The sequence below is a fragment of the Trachemys scripta genome, chromosome 9, assembly GCF_013100865.1.
Source record: "Trachemys scripta elegans isolate TJP31775 chromosome 9, CAS_Tse_1.0, whole genome shotgun sequence".
In the NCBI taxonomy this organism is placed as follows: Eukaryota; Metazoa; Chordata; order Testudines; family Emydidae; genus Trachemys; species Trachemys scripta.
The window spans coordinates 71,189,955-71,206,858 of record NC_048306.1 but is presented as its reverse complement, the minus strand read 5'-3'; the positions used below and the strand labels follow the sequence as shown (position 1 = coordinate 71,206,858).

The 16,904-nt window shown below is 45.9% G+C and overlaps 1 protein-coding gene across 1 annotated transcript in view; it reads left to right on the top strand.

The window, feature by feature from the left end:
• Nucleotides 1–11,841: 11,841 nt before the first annotated feature.
• The window catches only part of DNER (delta/notch like EGF repeat containing), a 280,060-nt gene continuing 274,997 nt past the window's right edge, over nucleotides 11,842–16,904 (top strand). Inside the window, exon 1 of the mRNA XM_034781973.1 lies at nucleotides 11,842–12,212. Coding sequence (XP_034637864.1) covers nucleotides 11,961–12,212 — 252 coding nt within the window. The 5' untranslated portion in view covers nucleotides 11,842–11,960. The remainder of the gene's footprint in view (nucleotides 12,213–16,904) is intronic.

Genomic DNA, 16,904 nt, shown 5'->3' with positions numbered 1-16,904 from the left:
AATGTTTACTATATTTATAGCTAATTTATCAAAAGGGGAAAAGCATGCAGATGACACAAAGTTATTTGGTTATTCAAGACTAAAGATGACTACAAGTAAATTCAGAAGGCCATATCAAAGCTAGGTGAATGGGAGCAGAATGGCAGATGAAATTCAGTGCTGATAATTATAAGGTAATGCACACTGGAAGGAATAAATTACTTACACATCTGGGGCAGTATGTCAGTTGTTGTAAGTTGAGGGACCTATGACAACTTATAACAGCAAAAGATCTATCACTCTAAATCAGTTGTAAGCAGAGCTACCTTTGTGACATTGTGGACTACTCAGTGGAAATGTTTTCTCAATGCACAGCTGCAGCCAAAAAAGGAAAAAATATATAAATAAAGGATTGGGATAGAAAATAATACTGAAAATGTCACAATGCCATTATATAAATCAGTAGTTACATCCTCTCTTGGAAGACTGTATTAACTTCTGGTCATTCTGCTTAAAAGGTTTAGCAGAAATACAAGGAGTCCAGAGATGGGCAACAAAAATGAATTAGCAACATGGAAAAACTTCCATATGAAGAGAGATTGAAAAGAGTGGAAATATTTAATTTTGAGAAGAGCTAGATAAAAGGGGACATGATAGAGGTATGCCAAGTAATAAAGATAGGGTAAATCAGGTGGTCCCACTTACCCTTTCTCATAATGCAAATGTAAGAGATCATTCAATAACATTTAAAGGCAATACATTTGAAATTACAAAAGAATGTTTTCATAAAGTGCATAATTAGCCTTTAGAATTTATTGCTACAATAAACTCTTGCCCTCAATACCATATGCTTTAAAAATAATTAGACAATAATATAAATGAGAACATCCATAGTTATATTAGGTTAAAAACATTTTAATAAGGGATATAAATCCTCATGCTTCAGGGCATATGCCAGAGGTTAGAGAGAGACTTCCTCTAGAGGCTGGACATTGCATAAGTACCCACTATGGAATTTCTTCTTTCTCTAGCTGAGGCATTTGGTACTGGTCATTGAAAAAGACAGGTTACTGGACTAGTTGGACCATTGATGTGATATGATACAGCAATCCCTATGTTCCATCATCCCCAGGGTTATGATGAATAAACCTTGGTAGGCAATGCAGAGGTCATGAACACTTAACCTTAGAGAAGGGATGGTAGCAAGGAGGTCCTGAGACGGGGATCGGCAACCTTTGGCACATGGCCCGCCAGGGTAAGCACCCTGGTGGGCCGGGCTGGTTTGTTTACCTGCCAGTCCCAGGCCAATGGGGGTGGCGGGAAGCGGTGCTGGCCACCGCTTCCCGCTGCCCCTATTGTCCTGGAGCAGTGAACTGTGGTCAGTGGGAACCGCCATCGGTCGAATCTGCGGACGCGGCAGGTAAACAAACCGGCCCAGGGTGCTTAAACCCTGGCAGGCTGCGTGCCAAAGGTTGCCGATCCCTGCCCTGAGATAAAGTAACACAGAAAAACCTTAATTCAAGCAGTACATATATTATTGTAAAAGATTCTATAGGAAGCCACACTGTGTAGTTTTGAACCACACAGGAGATAATCTGATTGAAGTAGTTTGCCTTTGCCTGTTGGTAGCATTTGGGTTCGCTACTATCCATGAGGAATACGGAAAGTTGAAGTAAGGCCTGCTCCTTCTTCCACTCACGTCTTTCCCAAAGATTTTACAATGGAAATAGTATAGAGCAGAGCATAGGGAACATCTGAAAACACTGATTTCAGGAGAAAGTCAGGGGAGAATGAGAGAGAGAGAGAGAGAGAGAGAGAGAGTGTGTGTGTGTGTGCACACATGCACAGATTAAAAAAATTGTACTCAGAATCAGAAGCATTATTTGTTACACAGCTGGGAATCAGGGCACTAGATAAAAGCAATTAAAATGAATTGGTGAAACTGGAAAATGGGAAAATAGGAAGAACGGGACCAGCAGAGGGAGTTAGTATGGCACAGAAAATATAACATTAAAATGCAGTGGAAATAAAATAGGAAAAAAGAAAGTCATGAGGTTATAGAAAAGCAATGGCAGTTCATTTTTGCTTCGAGGTATGAATCCAGTACTGTGTCTAGGCTGCAAATAGTCCAACTGAGTTTTCAGTAGTTCATTTCAATTCAAGAAGCATTTTCAATTATTTCAGGCCATGATACCGATTTCAGTCATCGTTTGTAGGAGAAGTGCCAAATATCTGGCCTTGTGTTAGAACAAGTTTCTGAAAAGTATCATGGATTGCTGTCAGCAGTATTACCAGGTTCTTGCAAAGGTGTGACAGAGATCTTAGGGGAAGTCATTAGTTATTACAGGTTTAAATGCCTCTGTGTAGGAGCAAATGTACAATAGCATGGATTACCTTCATGTTCTTACGCAATCTACAGAACATGTAGCTTAGTTCTAGCCAGGGGCAACAGAAATCTGCAGAAAAGATTAGCAAAATGTAGACCAATTTTTTTAACCTACTGCAGTTTACCTTAGCAAAGGAAAAAGAGAATCTTCTACTACTACTGCAGTTTCTTGGGACTTTTATGAAGTGCAGAAAGCCAAAGGATAACCCAAAAATGCGTGTTACACATTTTATCTGCTTATAGCTTGATCCTAATATAGCATTATAAAACTAAATAGCTGTTAATATTTTTACATAATAAATAAAATTCAAATTGTCAACTCTCTTGAGCAAGGACAGTCCCATACTATGTGTTTGTATAAAACTTAGTACAGTTGGGCCCTGATATTGTCTGGGGTGTGGGTATTACTAATAACATACTGAAAGCCTGACATTAGTTAATTTCTTAAACTCAATGTCTCTTAAACTCAGGGTACTGAAATATCATAAATGTCACTTACGCATTTTATTCATGATACTCCTGTATTTTAAAATAATTTGCTCAGCATATAGTTCAATTTCTATTTGCATCTGGTTGTCTCCGCTTGTGCAACTGTAACCCCGACATCCCAGGTGGAATGAAACTGGGACCGCTGGAGCTTAGTGCATGAGCCTCTACTGCAGGGGTGGGGAAACTACAGGCCGCGGGCCGGATGTGGCCCGCGAGCTGTTCTAAACTAGCCCGCGAGCTGCACCACTCGACTCAGCCCTGCTCCATCTGGGGTGCTGGGTCGTAGCTGCACCACGCGGCTCGGCCCCGCTCTGGCTGGGGTGCTGGGTCAGGGGCTGCACCATGCAGCTCCTGGAAGCCATGGCATGACCCTGCTCTGGCTCCTACACGCTCCAATAGGAGCTGCAGGGGTGGTGCCTGCGGATGGGGCAGTGTGCAGAGCCGCCTGGCTGTGCCTCTGTTGCTGGCACAGGGGCCCCTGTGCCAGCAACAGTCTTGGCGTCCCTGGGTGGGCACGAGGCTGAAATTTAGCCTTGCCCGGATCCCTCCTGGTGGCCGACGGATTACGGCGACGACCGACGCCCAGCGCGCACCGGTGACTTCATCGGGGGCCTCGGTGGAGACGTGATTTGGTCGACCCCGGAGGGCACAACGGTGCAACGCGCTTGATTAGTGGAGAAACAGCTGTGGGCGACGGTGCAGAACCGGACCCTTGGATAAGGTAGGAACAGTCCAGTGGGGACTTTACCTGTTTTGACCTGGGGACGCCCAGTGTCTCCCTAGAGTATGGGGCAGGGACAGAGTACTGCAGGCAGGGCAAGGTGTACACCCTTAGAATGCATTCTGGTGAACTGGAAAGTGTTTGGATCGGATCCGTTGGTTAAAAGTAAATTAAAAAGATTTTGTACAGTAGACTGGCCTCAATATCAGCTAGAGGACCAGGAAAGGTGGCCACCGGAGGGATCACTTAATTATAATACGATCCTTCAATTGCTTTTGTTTTGTCAGCGTACGGGTAAATGGAATGAACATATGTATGTACAGTTGTTTATGTTGTTAAGAGATAGATCAGATCTTTTGCAAAAGTGTAATTTGACTCCGACAGGTTCGGTAGTAACTATTGTTAGTCCTCAGAACCCTCCCCCGGTTGTAATGGCAGAGTCGGTGTCCCCTTCGGCTCCAACACCCCCACCATATAAAGATAGGGTGCCTCAGGTCCCAGAGATTGCCCCCTCGGTGGGATTCTATCCATTGATTACTGAGACTCGGATAGCCCGTACTGGGACAGACAATCGCCCAGCCACTACAATGCAGGTTTATACCCATGTGCCTTTTAACCCAGTGGACCTAGCAGCTTTTAAGGCACAGGCAGGGGAATTCTCTACGAATCCAAGCAAGTTTATCTCGGTCTTTGAAGGGTGTCTGGCTAGCCATAAGCCTGACTGGGATGACTGTAATGTCCTTATGCGGACCCTGCTGTCTGAGGTGGAGCGTAATCAGGTTGTGTCTAAGGCACGAGAGGAGGCACAGCTTAGACATGAGGCAAACGCAGCAAACGTTCCTGTTGCTGCAGTTCAGGTCCCTACAGCAGACCCCCGGTGGAATCCCAACGTGCCCGCAGATCTCACCCGTCTCACTGTATACAAGGAGCTCCTATTACATGGTCTCCGACACTCAGCTGTCAGACATAACAATTGGGCTAAGCCGTATGAGCTAGTACAGGAGCCAAAAGAGAGTCCGGTTGCTTTTCTGCAGCGTATTCGGGATACCATCAGGCAAACTACTAATGCAAACCCTGATGATCAGGCTACTGAGGCAATTATAAAGGGTATCTTTACCAGCCGTGCTGCCCCTGATATTAAAAGGAAACTGCAGAAAAAGGAGGATTTGATGGGCATGACAATGGCACAGATTTTGGAAACTGCAAACAGGGCTTACAGCCTTAGGGAGGGAGAAAAGGAAAAGAGGCAAGTGAAAATGATGGCTGCAGCAGTACAGGCTGGTGGCAGGGGAAGATTTCAGGAAGGTGGAAGGGGCCGGGGAATGAGAGGACGTGGGCGTGGGCGCCCTGGCTCACAGGAAAGGCGTCTGGGTCGCAACCAGTGTGCCATATGCCGAAAGGAGGGACATTGGAAAAATGAGTGCCCCGAAAGGGAAGCTACCCCTATGATGGCAGCGGAGGATCAAGAATAGGGGTGTCAGGGGAGACGGACTAACCTGCCCCCGGAACCCCGAGTAAAAATGCGGGTGGGAGATTCAGACATAGACTTTTTAATAGACTCTGGAGCTGCACGAACTGCTGTAAACCAACCCCTTCAGCTGCCTGTGGCAGATTCCCTCACTGTGGTGGGAGCCACCGGGAAAGGAACTAAGTGCCCAGTATATGCCCCAGCGGAATGTGCTTTGGGAAACAGAACTCTATCTCACAGACTGGTTTACCTCCCCGATTGTCCAACGCCTCTACTGGGACGGGACCTGCTTTGTCGCTTAGGTGCCACCCTGCATTTCACTCAAGATGAAATAAGTCTCACCTTACCCCCAGAGAATGCCTGGATAATGACACTTGCAATTGAGCCCTCAGCCATGCAAGCCCCAGAGTGGAGTCAATGGGAGAAGCGGGTTTTTCCTCTGGTCTGGGCATCAGGGATCCCAGGAAAGGCAGCCCATCATACTCCTATTACTGTTCAGCTCTTGCCAGGAAAAGGTCCAGTGCGAATTAAGCAGTATCCGATCAAAAGGGAAGCCAGAGAGGGATTGCAGGAAACTATAGACCAGTTCCTAAAGTGTGGGGTACTTCGAGAATGCCAGTCAGCTTGGAACACTCCTATCTTGCCTGTACAAAAGCCCAATGGCACATACCGGCTGGTCCAGGACCTGAGAGCAGTTAATGAGCGGGTTAAGACTCTACACCCCCTTGTTCCAAATCCGTATACACTGTTGGCTTCGATAGGGGGGCAGTACACCCATTTTTCAGTCCTGGATTTAAAGGATGCTTTCTTCACGATTCCGGTTGACCTCCAGTCTCAGGAGATTTTCTCCTTCGAATGGGAGGACAAAAGGAGGGTTAGAAAGCAGCTTTGCTGGACAGTGTTGGCTCAGGGATTTAAAAATTCCCCCACCCTTTTCAGCCAGGCCCTGGCTAGAGACTTGGAGGAGTGGGACAATGAGGACAAAGTCCTCCTCCTGCAATATGTGGACGACTTGTTAATTGCTGCAGTGGGTCTAACCTCTTGCCTTAAAGCCACTGTGAGCCTCCTGAACTTTGTTGGACTCCGAGGATATCGAGTAGCACAGAGTAAGGCTCAGATTGCCATTCCAGAAGTTCACTACTTAGGATTTTGTATAAGGCAGGGGGAACGTCAGCTGTCAAATGAAAGAAAGGAAGCTATCTGTCAAATTCCTATCCCAAGCAATCGTAAGCGGCTCAGGGCATTTCTGGGTATGGCAGGCTTCTGTAGGATATGGATCCCAGAGTTTGGACTGTGGGCTAAACCCTTGTATGAATGTGTTAAGGGAGCGGATCATGACCCCTTTCACTGGTCCCCAGAAGCTGACAAGGCATTTAAGGTTTTAAAAAGGAAATTGATGGAAGCTCCAGCCCTGGGTCTGCCAGACCTTTCTAAGCCATTCCAACTGTATGTCCATGAAAGGAAAGGAGTGGCCCTGGGAGTGCTTACTCAGTTATTAGGCACCTGGAAACGTCCCGTGGCATATTTCTCTAAACAACTGGATCAAGTTGCTAAGGGATGGCCGGCATGTTTGCGAGCAGTCGCAGCAACTGCTCTAATGCTTGGGGAAGCTGAGAAATTGACACTGGGAGGAGCTGTGCAAGTGTATACTCCCCACATGGTTCAAGCCCTGCTGGATACTAAAGGTGGTCTCTGGCTTACACAGGCTCGAGTTGCTCGGTATCAGGCAAAGCTTGTAGAAAATCCTGAAGTTACCTTACAGACCTGTCCCTCCCTTAATCCAGCTACCCTGTTACCGGAGACAGAGGAGCAGGAACATGACTGTTTGGAGGTCATAGATGCCCAATATTCTAGCCGCCCAGACTTGAAAGATCAACCTCTCCTGAATGCTGATTATGAGTGGTATACTGACGGCAGTAGTACAGTTGTAAATGGGCAAAGGAGGGCTGGCTATGCTATTGTATCTCTCTATGAAACTGTGGAAGCAGAGAGTTTACCTGCTGGGACATCAGCCCAGCTGGCTGAATTGGTAGCCTTAACTCGTGCACTTGAACTGTCAAAAGGGAAAAGAGTTAACATTTTTACTGATTCCAGATATGCCTTTGGAGTACTACATGCCCATGCTGGTCTATGGAAGCAACGAGGAATGTTGACAGCACAAAACTCTCCTGTCAAACATGGACCCCAGATTCTCCGGCTTTTAGATGCGGTACAGCTCCCCACAATGGTAGCAGTGGTACATTGCAAGGCTCATCAAAAGGGAGATCAAGATGTGGCCAGAGGTAATGCTAGGGCGGATAGGGAAGCTAGGCGAGCTGCTACCCTGGAACCACAGGAAGCTGAAGATGCCCATATGCATGCCCTCATCCCATCAGTGGGGGAGCTCCCGACTCCTCAGTACTCTGGCGAAGAAAGGGAGCTGGCCGACAGACTCGGTCTCCAGGAGAAAGGGGGGTGGTTTCACTCCCTGGAAGGAAAGATCCTACTACCAAAGAGCCTAATTCGGTCAGTGCTGCAGAAACTACATCAAACCACTCATGCAGGGAGAGAGGCTCTCTCTCAGCTAATGGGTAAATATTTTTTAACCTCTGGACTTAGGCCTCTGGCCTCCCAGGTGCAGGCTGAATGTTTAGTCTGCCAAAAGAACAACCCTCGACCGGGAGTGTCAGTGCTGCCAGCCACTCTGGAGCCTACCCCAGGCCCAGGACTGGTGTGGCAAATAGATTTTACTGAGTTTCCCCGGACCCAAGGATTCAGATACCTCCTTGTCTTGGTAGATCGATTCAGCGGATGGCCTGAAGCCTTCCCATGCCGTAATAACACTGCCAAAACTGTGGCTCTTAAATTTGTTAAAGAGATCATTCCTCGCTTCGGACTCCCCCAGTGGATGGAATCTGACAACGGAACACACTTCACATCCCAAGTCGTTCAAAAGATATCGGATGCCCTACAGATCCCCTGGAAGCTTCACACGCCATGGCGACCGCAGGCCAGTGGGGTAGTGGAGCGTACAAATCAGACACTTAAGCGGCACCTCTCAAAGGTTTGCCAAGAGGCTTCCCTTAAGTGGCCTGATGCTTTGCCCCTTGTTCTGCTCCGCATTCGCGCTCTCCCTAAGGGCAGGTTAGGGCTCAGTCCCTTCGAGATTATGTTTGGAAGGGCATGGCCTATGAATGGTACACCGGTTCTGGCAGGGGAGTGGGAAATGGGGTGTGGCTTCTTATCTCAGTATATGTGCTCTCTGTCTGCTGTTCTCTGTTCTCTCCACAGATATACCAAAGATTTGCAGCCTCTCCCGCTGGATGCCCCGATTCACTCCTTGCAGCCAGGCGATTCCGTACTCGTCCGGACCTGGAAGGACGAGCCTCTCCAAGAGAAGTGGAAGGGACCCTACACCGTCCTGCTGGTCTCCCATACAGCAGCAAAGGTTGAGGGACACAAAAACTGGATTCATCACTCTCGTCTGAAGGCAGTGCCTGCTCCTGAACGGTGGACCGTCCAGCCTGCAGAGAAGACTGCCAGCGACGATTTGGGACTTAAGCTGTTATTCAGACGACAATAGTGTCTGCTGGGAATGCCCTGTGATCTCTTTGGACAGTCACAGCGCACTCCCTGCGAGACCTCTGAGCGTTGGTTGTATTTGTTTTTACAGGGCCGGCCTAACCTGGTGGCCTGGTCCCTTTTGTTTTTAATCTGCTTGCTATTAGTAATTGTTATTTTGTGGGTATTTGGGGAATTGTGATTGTTAGGCCCTAGGATCACCTGCCTAATATGAGTTCAGATCCAGGGTCTGCCATAGTGGTGCTCTTTGCCATAGGGATACTCCTCTTGTTAACTCCCGTTTCCCCCCAGGCACATGCGGGATGGAAAGGAATCCCTCCTAACTTAGAGACAAACACATATGAGTCCCTGAAGGTTCGCTTTGCCCAAGAGTTTAACCTCTCCAACTGCTGGGTATGCTCCCAAATCCCACACCATGCTGCAGGGTTACCCTGGAGGGTGGTTCCCCAGAATTGGTCAGATATCTGTTGGGGATGGTTCAGTAGGGGGAAAAATGCCTCAGGTACCCCCTTATTACAGAACTGTACCATTGAGTCCCAGTATGCATTAAGGGACGACCCCTGGAGGCCGCAGGCCAACTCAACATATATCCCTTCCCCTATTAGGTTACGGCCAGTAGCCCCTGGGTTGGTGTGCTATCGACAGTTTAAGTCCAGCAATCACACCTGGTTTGCTGGGAATAGCACCTGTCAGTATTATTTATCTCCTGACAGTGATGCTTCCATCCCTGTCTATGTTAACGGCAAATCCGACTCTACTGCCCGATTCGGATCGTTTAATGACAGACAAGTAAATAGGTGGAGTAGCGGTTATAATGGCTTGGTAGGAAATGGCCACTCCTTTTATATTTGCGGTGCCTCTGCCTATAAGTGGCTACCACATCAGTGGTATGGAAGCTGTTATCTAGGATATCTTGCCCCTCCCCTTCGTGTCCTCCCTAAACTGCCCCCTGGCCGCGCCAGACAGCATAGATCTTTGTATGCCACCCCAGAGCCCATTACAGAAGGAGACAGATTGGGTATGATCTTTCTCCCATCCTATGGGGTGGGACGACTGGCTCAATTTTATCGTAGGCTCTCTGTGTTTCTCACCAAGTATGCCAATGAGACCTTGGCCATAGAGAAAAGCCTTAACTCAGAGCTTTACCAGCTCCGGTTGCTGTCCCTACAAAATAGACAGGCCTTAGATTATGTTTTAGCCTCCCAGGGCGGGGTGTGTGTCCTTATTGGGAGTGAATGTTGTACTTATGTCCCAGAAAACTCACAGGACATTAACAAGCACGTCCTGTCAGCCGAACAGGCTTTTGATCAGTGGAAGGCTCAGGAAAGGGAACCCACAGTTTTTGATTCCCTTTGGAGTTGGTTGCCCAACCTGGGAGGACTGGGTAATAGCCTTGTGCATCTCCTCCTTACAGGTGTGGTACTGTGCCTGGTCACCCTCCTCCTGATTGCTTGTTTTAAATTGCTCCTCCGTAAGCTGTGTGCCCCCCGTTCCCCAGAAATCCCAGCATTCTCTCTCATTGAGAACCCCAGCTCCATGGCACTCAATCGTCTCTTGTCTATAGAATATGAGAAAACTCAGCCAAAAGCTTGTTGAGTATTCTCAAAGGAGGGAACTGTTGGGGTTACTAGGCCTGCCTGAGTCAGAGTTCTTCCATGTTTTAACTCTGTTCTTCCATGTTTAACTCTGATCGACCTTAACAGCCAAGGACAGGTATTGGAATGTGTAAATAGCTAGTTAGCAATTACGACCTTGCTCATTTCAGGTACCAAACAATAATGATGAGGTTTGCATGTTTCTAGCTGAGGAAGGGGTAATAAACTAAGGGTAAACAGGACCAAATAACTGTTTAGAGAGAAGTTACTAACAAACTAGATTTATAGCCCTAGAATGATTTAGTTACTTAAATGTATAAACATGACTTTGGTAGAGAGGGGAGGGAGAGTGTGGGGGGGGTGGTAGAGAGGGAGAGAGGGGGGGGGCTTAGTTGTAAAATGTATAAAGAAGAGAGAAACTGTTTTTGCTGGTGTGCTCAATTTGAGACTTGCCTGTCTCCTTGCACCACTTTGAGATCTCAAATAAACTTTGATTGTTTCTCCACCCCGGTATGTTTATTGGCGTGAAGCACTCCGGGCACCGAACCTCACTGTTGCTATCCTCGGGCCCCTGTGCCAGCAACACCTCCATGTAGGAGCTGGAGAAGGGACATGCCACTGCTTCCGGGAGCCTCTCCTCATGCCCCAACCCCCTGAGGTAAGCGTTGCTCGGAGCCTGCACCCCCTGAGCCTCTCCTCATGCCCCAACCCCCTGCACCAGCCCTGATCCCCCCGCTCTCCAAACCCCTCAATCCCAGAGCCCCCATACTGCACCCCAAACCTCTCATCCCCAGCCCCACCCAAAAGCCTGCCCCCCCAGTCAGAACCTGCACCCCTTCCCACACCCCTGCCCCAGCCCTGATTCCCCTCCCGCCCGCCAAACCCCTCAGTGCCAGCCCAGAGCACCCTCCTACACTCCAAACTCCTCATCCCCAGCCCCACCCCAGAGCCCACACCCCCTCCCCAACCTCAATTTTGTGAGCATTCATGGCCTGCCATACAATTTCTATTTCCCCGATGTGGCCCTTGGGCCAAAAAGTTTGCCCACCCCTGCTCTATTGCATGAACTAAAAAGACATGGCTCTTGGCTAGGGCTGTAGAGTGGACTCATTAATCTCTCTCTAAGTGGTCTCGATGCCACTAAACGGGACAGAACACCACACCCAGGAGGTGTGTGGGTTACACAACCTCACTGTGTCTGCCTTATTGCCCACCTCTTGACCTCCTGAGAGCAGGAGCCTGAAGTGTATTGGGGACTGAGCATGGGCCAGGTACATCTCACAAAATGCATCTCTGGTGGGCGCTGCTGGCTCCTGTGGGCTGCACTGGCGCCAACAACCCCGCCGCCACCTGTGCACAGACAAAAGGCAGGTGGTGCTGGCTCCATTATCTGCCCCCACCGCCTCCTCCGCTCTTCAGCCAGCTCTGCCCCTTCGCTACACTGTCGCACCGGGGGCAGGCGCTGCTCACACCGGCCCTAACCTGTGACCAGGGGCGTGTTCACAGGCTGTTCTCCCTGCGGTGGGTGCCCTGGCAGCCCCCAGCCCGCTCCGCTCCCAGCCGCGGCCGGGCGCCCTCTGCCGGGCACTGGGCGGGAAAGAGCCCGGCCCCTCCCCGCCCGAGTCCCCGCCCGCACGTTGCTCCGGGAAGCGGCGCCGGGGAGCAGCTGAGAAGCGCCGCGTAGCTGTCGCCTCCGTGTCCTCTGCCGCCGCCGCACAGCGGCCCCGAGACCCGGGCTGTCCCGGCCGCCGCTGCAGCGCCATGCCCCGCGCCGCCCCGCTCCTGCTGCTGCTGCTGCTCAGCCTGGCCCAGCGCCGCGCCTGCCTCTCCGGGCCGGTCAGCGCCGCGTCCCCCGGCCCCGCGGGGGACCCCTGCCTCAGCCAGCCCTGCTGGAACAACGGCACCTGCTCCCCGGCGCCGGCCCGGGGCCCCGCCGCCCCCCGCCGCCAGCCGCTGCCCCCGCCTGCGTACAGCTGCGCCTGCCCCGCCGGGGTCACCGGCACCCATTGCCAGGTAAGGGGGTAGGGACTGTGCGGGGAGCTGCCTGCCCGTGCCCCGCCGCCAGCCCCGCCTGGGTGCGCCCCTGCCCGTCCCCCGGGCCGTGCCCTGCGTGTGTCCCTCTCTGCTCATCTCGCGCCCTTGTGTCTGTCCTCGGCTGCCCTTGTGTCTCTGTCGGTCTGTCTGCCTAGCTCTGCCCACTAGGACTCTGTGTCTGGGAGTCTGTCTCTGTCCCGTCTTTCTCTCCCCGGCTCCGGGGTCTGTCTCTGTGAGTCTATCGGCTCATTCATTCGCCCTCTTTAGGTTCACCTGTCCCTATCGCTACCCAGCTGTTTGTATGTCAGGCTGCAGCTCTCTATCACTAATGGACATCAGTGTTTTTGCATTATTAATCTCTTAGTGCGACAATAATATTCTGTCTGTGATAGGTTATGTACTGTCCTCTACACAGTAGCTATAATTGTCTCAATCCATCTACGTATTATATAGCTGTGTATTATGCGCCTGTCTGTATAGCTGCCTTCTTTTCTCTCATATGTACGTGATACATACATACACCCAGATATCTCCTTGGATGTATGTATATGAATCTGTTGGTCATAACGTTCGTCCTTCTTTCCTTAGCGAAGTGTCCAGATTCTTAGGTGTGGTAACAGCGGTCGGTCAGGGGCAGTACCTAAGCTGCAGTTTCTTTCTTCTGCAAAAAACTATCTGTGGACGACGGACGTTAGTCTTTTTTTTTTTTTTAAACCCATTAAATATTTAAGGTGGATGCTATTACTCAGAGTAACTGAGCTTGACTATTCTTGGGCAAGTGTTGGGGTTTAGTTCCTAGGCTTGTAAGACTGACATATCAAACCTGCACAATGCTTTTAACCCTACCTGCATAAAAAAATTTGCAAACTTGATGGGTTAAATTATTAAAAGGTGAATGAAAACGGGTCTGATCTCAGGAAATTAGGCAGCTTTCCAGGATTAGTCAGAATGTTTTAGCATGGATCTCTTTTCTTTTTCTTCAGTTTTCTTTTTGCACTCTGGTGGCATTTTATATATTATTTATTTTAAGATCAAAATGATTTAATTTTTTTTGGAAAATGGGTAGCAAAATTGTATTGAATATACAAAAGAATAATTAAATAGGTTTATGATGGCAATTTGTTTCTAGTGCATGCATTTCCTATCACATTTTGTGTGCCACTTGGTTTCACCTTATTAAATTCTACAGAAAGATCAAAATGTCAATGTAAGGGTAGAACAATGTTATCTGGTACATCTAGAATTAAAAAAAAACTATGGACAATAGGGAATATGAGTAACATCTCTCTAACCTGCTTGGTTATATGCTGATTTAATACATTTTTTTGTTAAAATATTGTATTACTTGGTCTATGAAGACACAAGTGAATGCTGATCACCATATGAAGAGGTTTTGTTCATAATCCTTGCATTTTGTCTCTAATTAGTAAATGACTTTGATACCACATTAATCTAAAATGTAGATTAAATCTCTCCATTTATCCCACCACCTTTGTCCCTTATATGTAAAGAGAAGGGTTTGTTTTGTGGGGTTTAAATGATAGTGATATACTTCCAATGACAACAATACAATAAAACACAGATTGAGTCACATTTCTTTGGGCAACAATTCCTGGTTTACAGGATTTGACACAGAGGTAAACTGATTCAAGTAAACTGTTAATTTTTTTTATTTTCTCGACAGCACACTCCTTAATAGAACTAGCCTGATTTTTGTTTTGCTGTTATATATGTGTTCATTAGGTCACAAAATATCAAATCTGTAGTTTTCCTGTGTGGGTGGAGAGAACAGATTTCTTTTTTAATAAGCCATGAATATCCATGTGTAGGGTTCAGTAATATGCATTGTATGGACGATATTGAAAGTCACAGTGAACTGCAGGCATTTTAGAAAGAAATACTTCTGTGCTTGCCCTAAAATGTCTCACTTGCTTCCTTTTAACAATGAAAGTCAAAATATTACCCTTTAATGAGGTTCTGCAAAATCAGAGAGATTAAAGTGGATTAAATAGAATCCCCCCTCTGGCTAATGTTAGCAGTCTTGTTGGTAAGTATTTGACTACTTGCGCTTGGGTTTATTGTGTTTTCCGCTTTAGAAGAGACAAAGTTGCATGTGTGCTGCTGCTGTTATACTTTAGTGTCCGAAATCCATGACTGAAGGCTAAATGGCTCTCTTAAATGTTTTGGTAAATTGTAACGCTTACTGGCGTCATAACCTGCAGGAGGTGTATCTGGGGTTTTGGTAGAGGAGAGAAATAAATTTCTTTGTGAATTCATTATCTATTTTCTCAGGTTACAAGCATACTTTTTATTAAACAATATGAAAGGGATAATTCTGGGAGTATTGTTTATAAAATGTTTATCATTGACTTTTATTTTAACCCATGAAACAATAGTTTTATAAGGGAAACTTTCTAAACAAAAGATAAAAGAAATTCATACCTATCAGGACTGGAGATAAAGCATAAACATTTTAGTTCATTCTGAAAAGTGATTTTTAAAAAAAACCTATAGTTGTAATGGAAGAGAGGACAAATCATCTGCCTAAAGAGAAATTAGTAAAATATTGTATGTGGCTGCATACAAGGAGGTTTCCTACTTTGATAAAATTAGAATAATGAATCAATATGAATTACAGGAATGGTCAATAGTTCAGATGCCTTTCTTTTTAGCAGTTTAAAAGAAACCCTCACAGGTGAAAACAATATATGTACTCTGTTGATGAACTTTTCGGACTCAAAAGGATTCTAAAACACAAGGAATTTTAATTCCAAAAAGGGGTATGAGAAAACTGAGTGCTTAAATCAGGCAGATTGGTTTCAAATTTAAAGCTGCAGCCTCAGGCAAAGGCTTCTCAACTTACTGCTGAGGATGTTATTAAACTATTAAAATAGGGAGAAGGAAATATTAAGAGGGAGAACAAACACAGGTAAGGAATCCAGCTATGTTGAAATAATTAGCCACTAGTAATCTGAAGATGGTAAATTCGCACTGCTGCTATTTGTCATAGAAGTGGAATAATATCTTATCAATGTTTGTTCTCTGAAAACAATTTAAAACATAGCCCCGTTCTGACACATACACTGCGTTCTGTAATAAAAAGATTAAAAACAGTCCATCTGATTCTACATTACTTTGATGTAAGGAGGAATAGAATGGGGGGTCAGAAGAGGACATGCCAGCACTCTTCTCTGCACGTGTTGTAAGAGGACTGTGTCACAGCTGGAAATTACCAAGAACTTCCTCAGTAATATATTAGCTGGATCCATTTTTTTTTATGCACTTCACAGTGCTCTTGGTGGAAAGAAAGCGACAAAAGTAAATTGGCACATCAGATGCTCTTAAGATATTTTTGAAATCCACAGCTTTTCTATCACCAAGTATAATCTTTCACTTGTGTGTTTTTTTTGTTTTGTATTGAGGAACCATTTTTCCATAAGATGTGGCGGTTGCTGTGGTAACTATTTTCTATTGAGAGGAAGAAAAAAATCATATCTGTTTGTGCATACATCAGAATTACTTATGGGTACATTTGACTTCTAGTTTTTCTTATGTAATATTTTCAGTTTGCACATTTAAGGATGTGTGTTTTCATTACATTCCACTAATGAAGTAGTGACAACTTGTGCGCAGGAGAAAAGGGATTTGTACAATTGCTTAAGCATATATCTTTCTCAACTAGTTAATTCTTTGCTTTTGTGTATTGTGAAGAACATGAATGGATGTTCTGCATAAAATTGTGCAAACATTGTTTTTTAATGAAGCTGGCTCTTCTGGAAGAGATTGAAACAAATTGGAAAATTTTTAGCTTTATTCTGAAAGAATTTGGTGGCAGAATATTAAATCTAATGAAAATATGATAAAATGTTAAAATTATGTTGGCATACTTCCTTTGTTTCTGCTGTTAAAAACCAAAATATAATGTTTAGCTAAAGAGAAAATTCCATATATTTTTCTTTGATTTAGTATGTCCAAAATCCAATAATTTTTTTTTTCTTGAAAGGGATAGGTTGTTGCTTGTACTATGTATTCAGTTGGAACATGTTATGTCGACAGTCATTTGGATTAGGACATAGTTAACCTTAGAGACATAAGAATCAAAACAGTTAAAAAGGGATGAAGGAATTCCATGCTAGGTTTGGATTTTGAAAAATGATAAAATGAACCTATCAGGTTCGGTTTTCTTACATTAATCAATTTTAGCAAAGTCCTGTGACAATTTCACTAACATATCTTATCTCCTGTAGAAACTATTACTACTTGTTGTTGTTGTTGTTTATTATTACTTTTAAAGAGATACTGTCAGGTACTTTTATCATTTTTATTTTTTGCCTTTTGCTGGAAAATAAACTATTTTCCTTTCTCCCCAATTGTCTCACAACCCTTCTTCTTTTGTTTCTGGCAATATAGTTTTGCTGTATTCTATATTCATATTTCATAGACCTCTTCAATAATATAATCAAAGCCAGAGAACAAGTATTGTCTTTTGGGTCGTGCTCAGAACTAGCTATCAGTGTTTGAGTTCTGGTCATTGGTTTGCTACTACTCTCTGTTCAGTTTTAGACAAGTCACTTCAGTTATCTTTGCCTTAGTTAACCCATATCTAAAATGGAGATGATATCTCATGTAGGTGATGTTAGTTTTAATTTTTTTTAAGTGATTTGGGAGCCT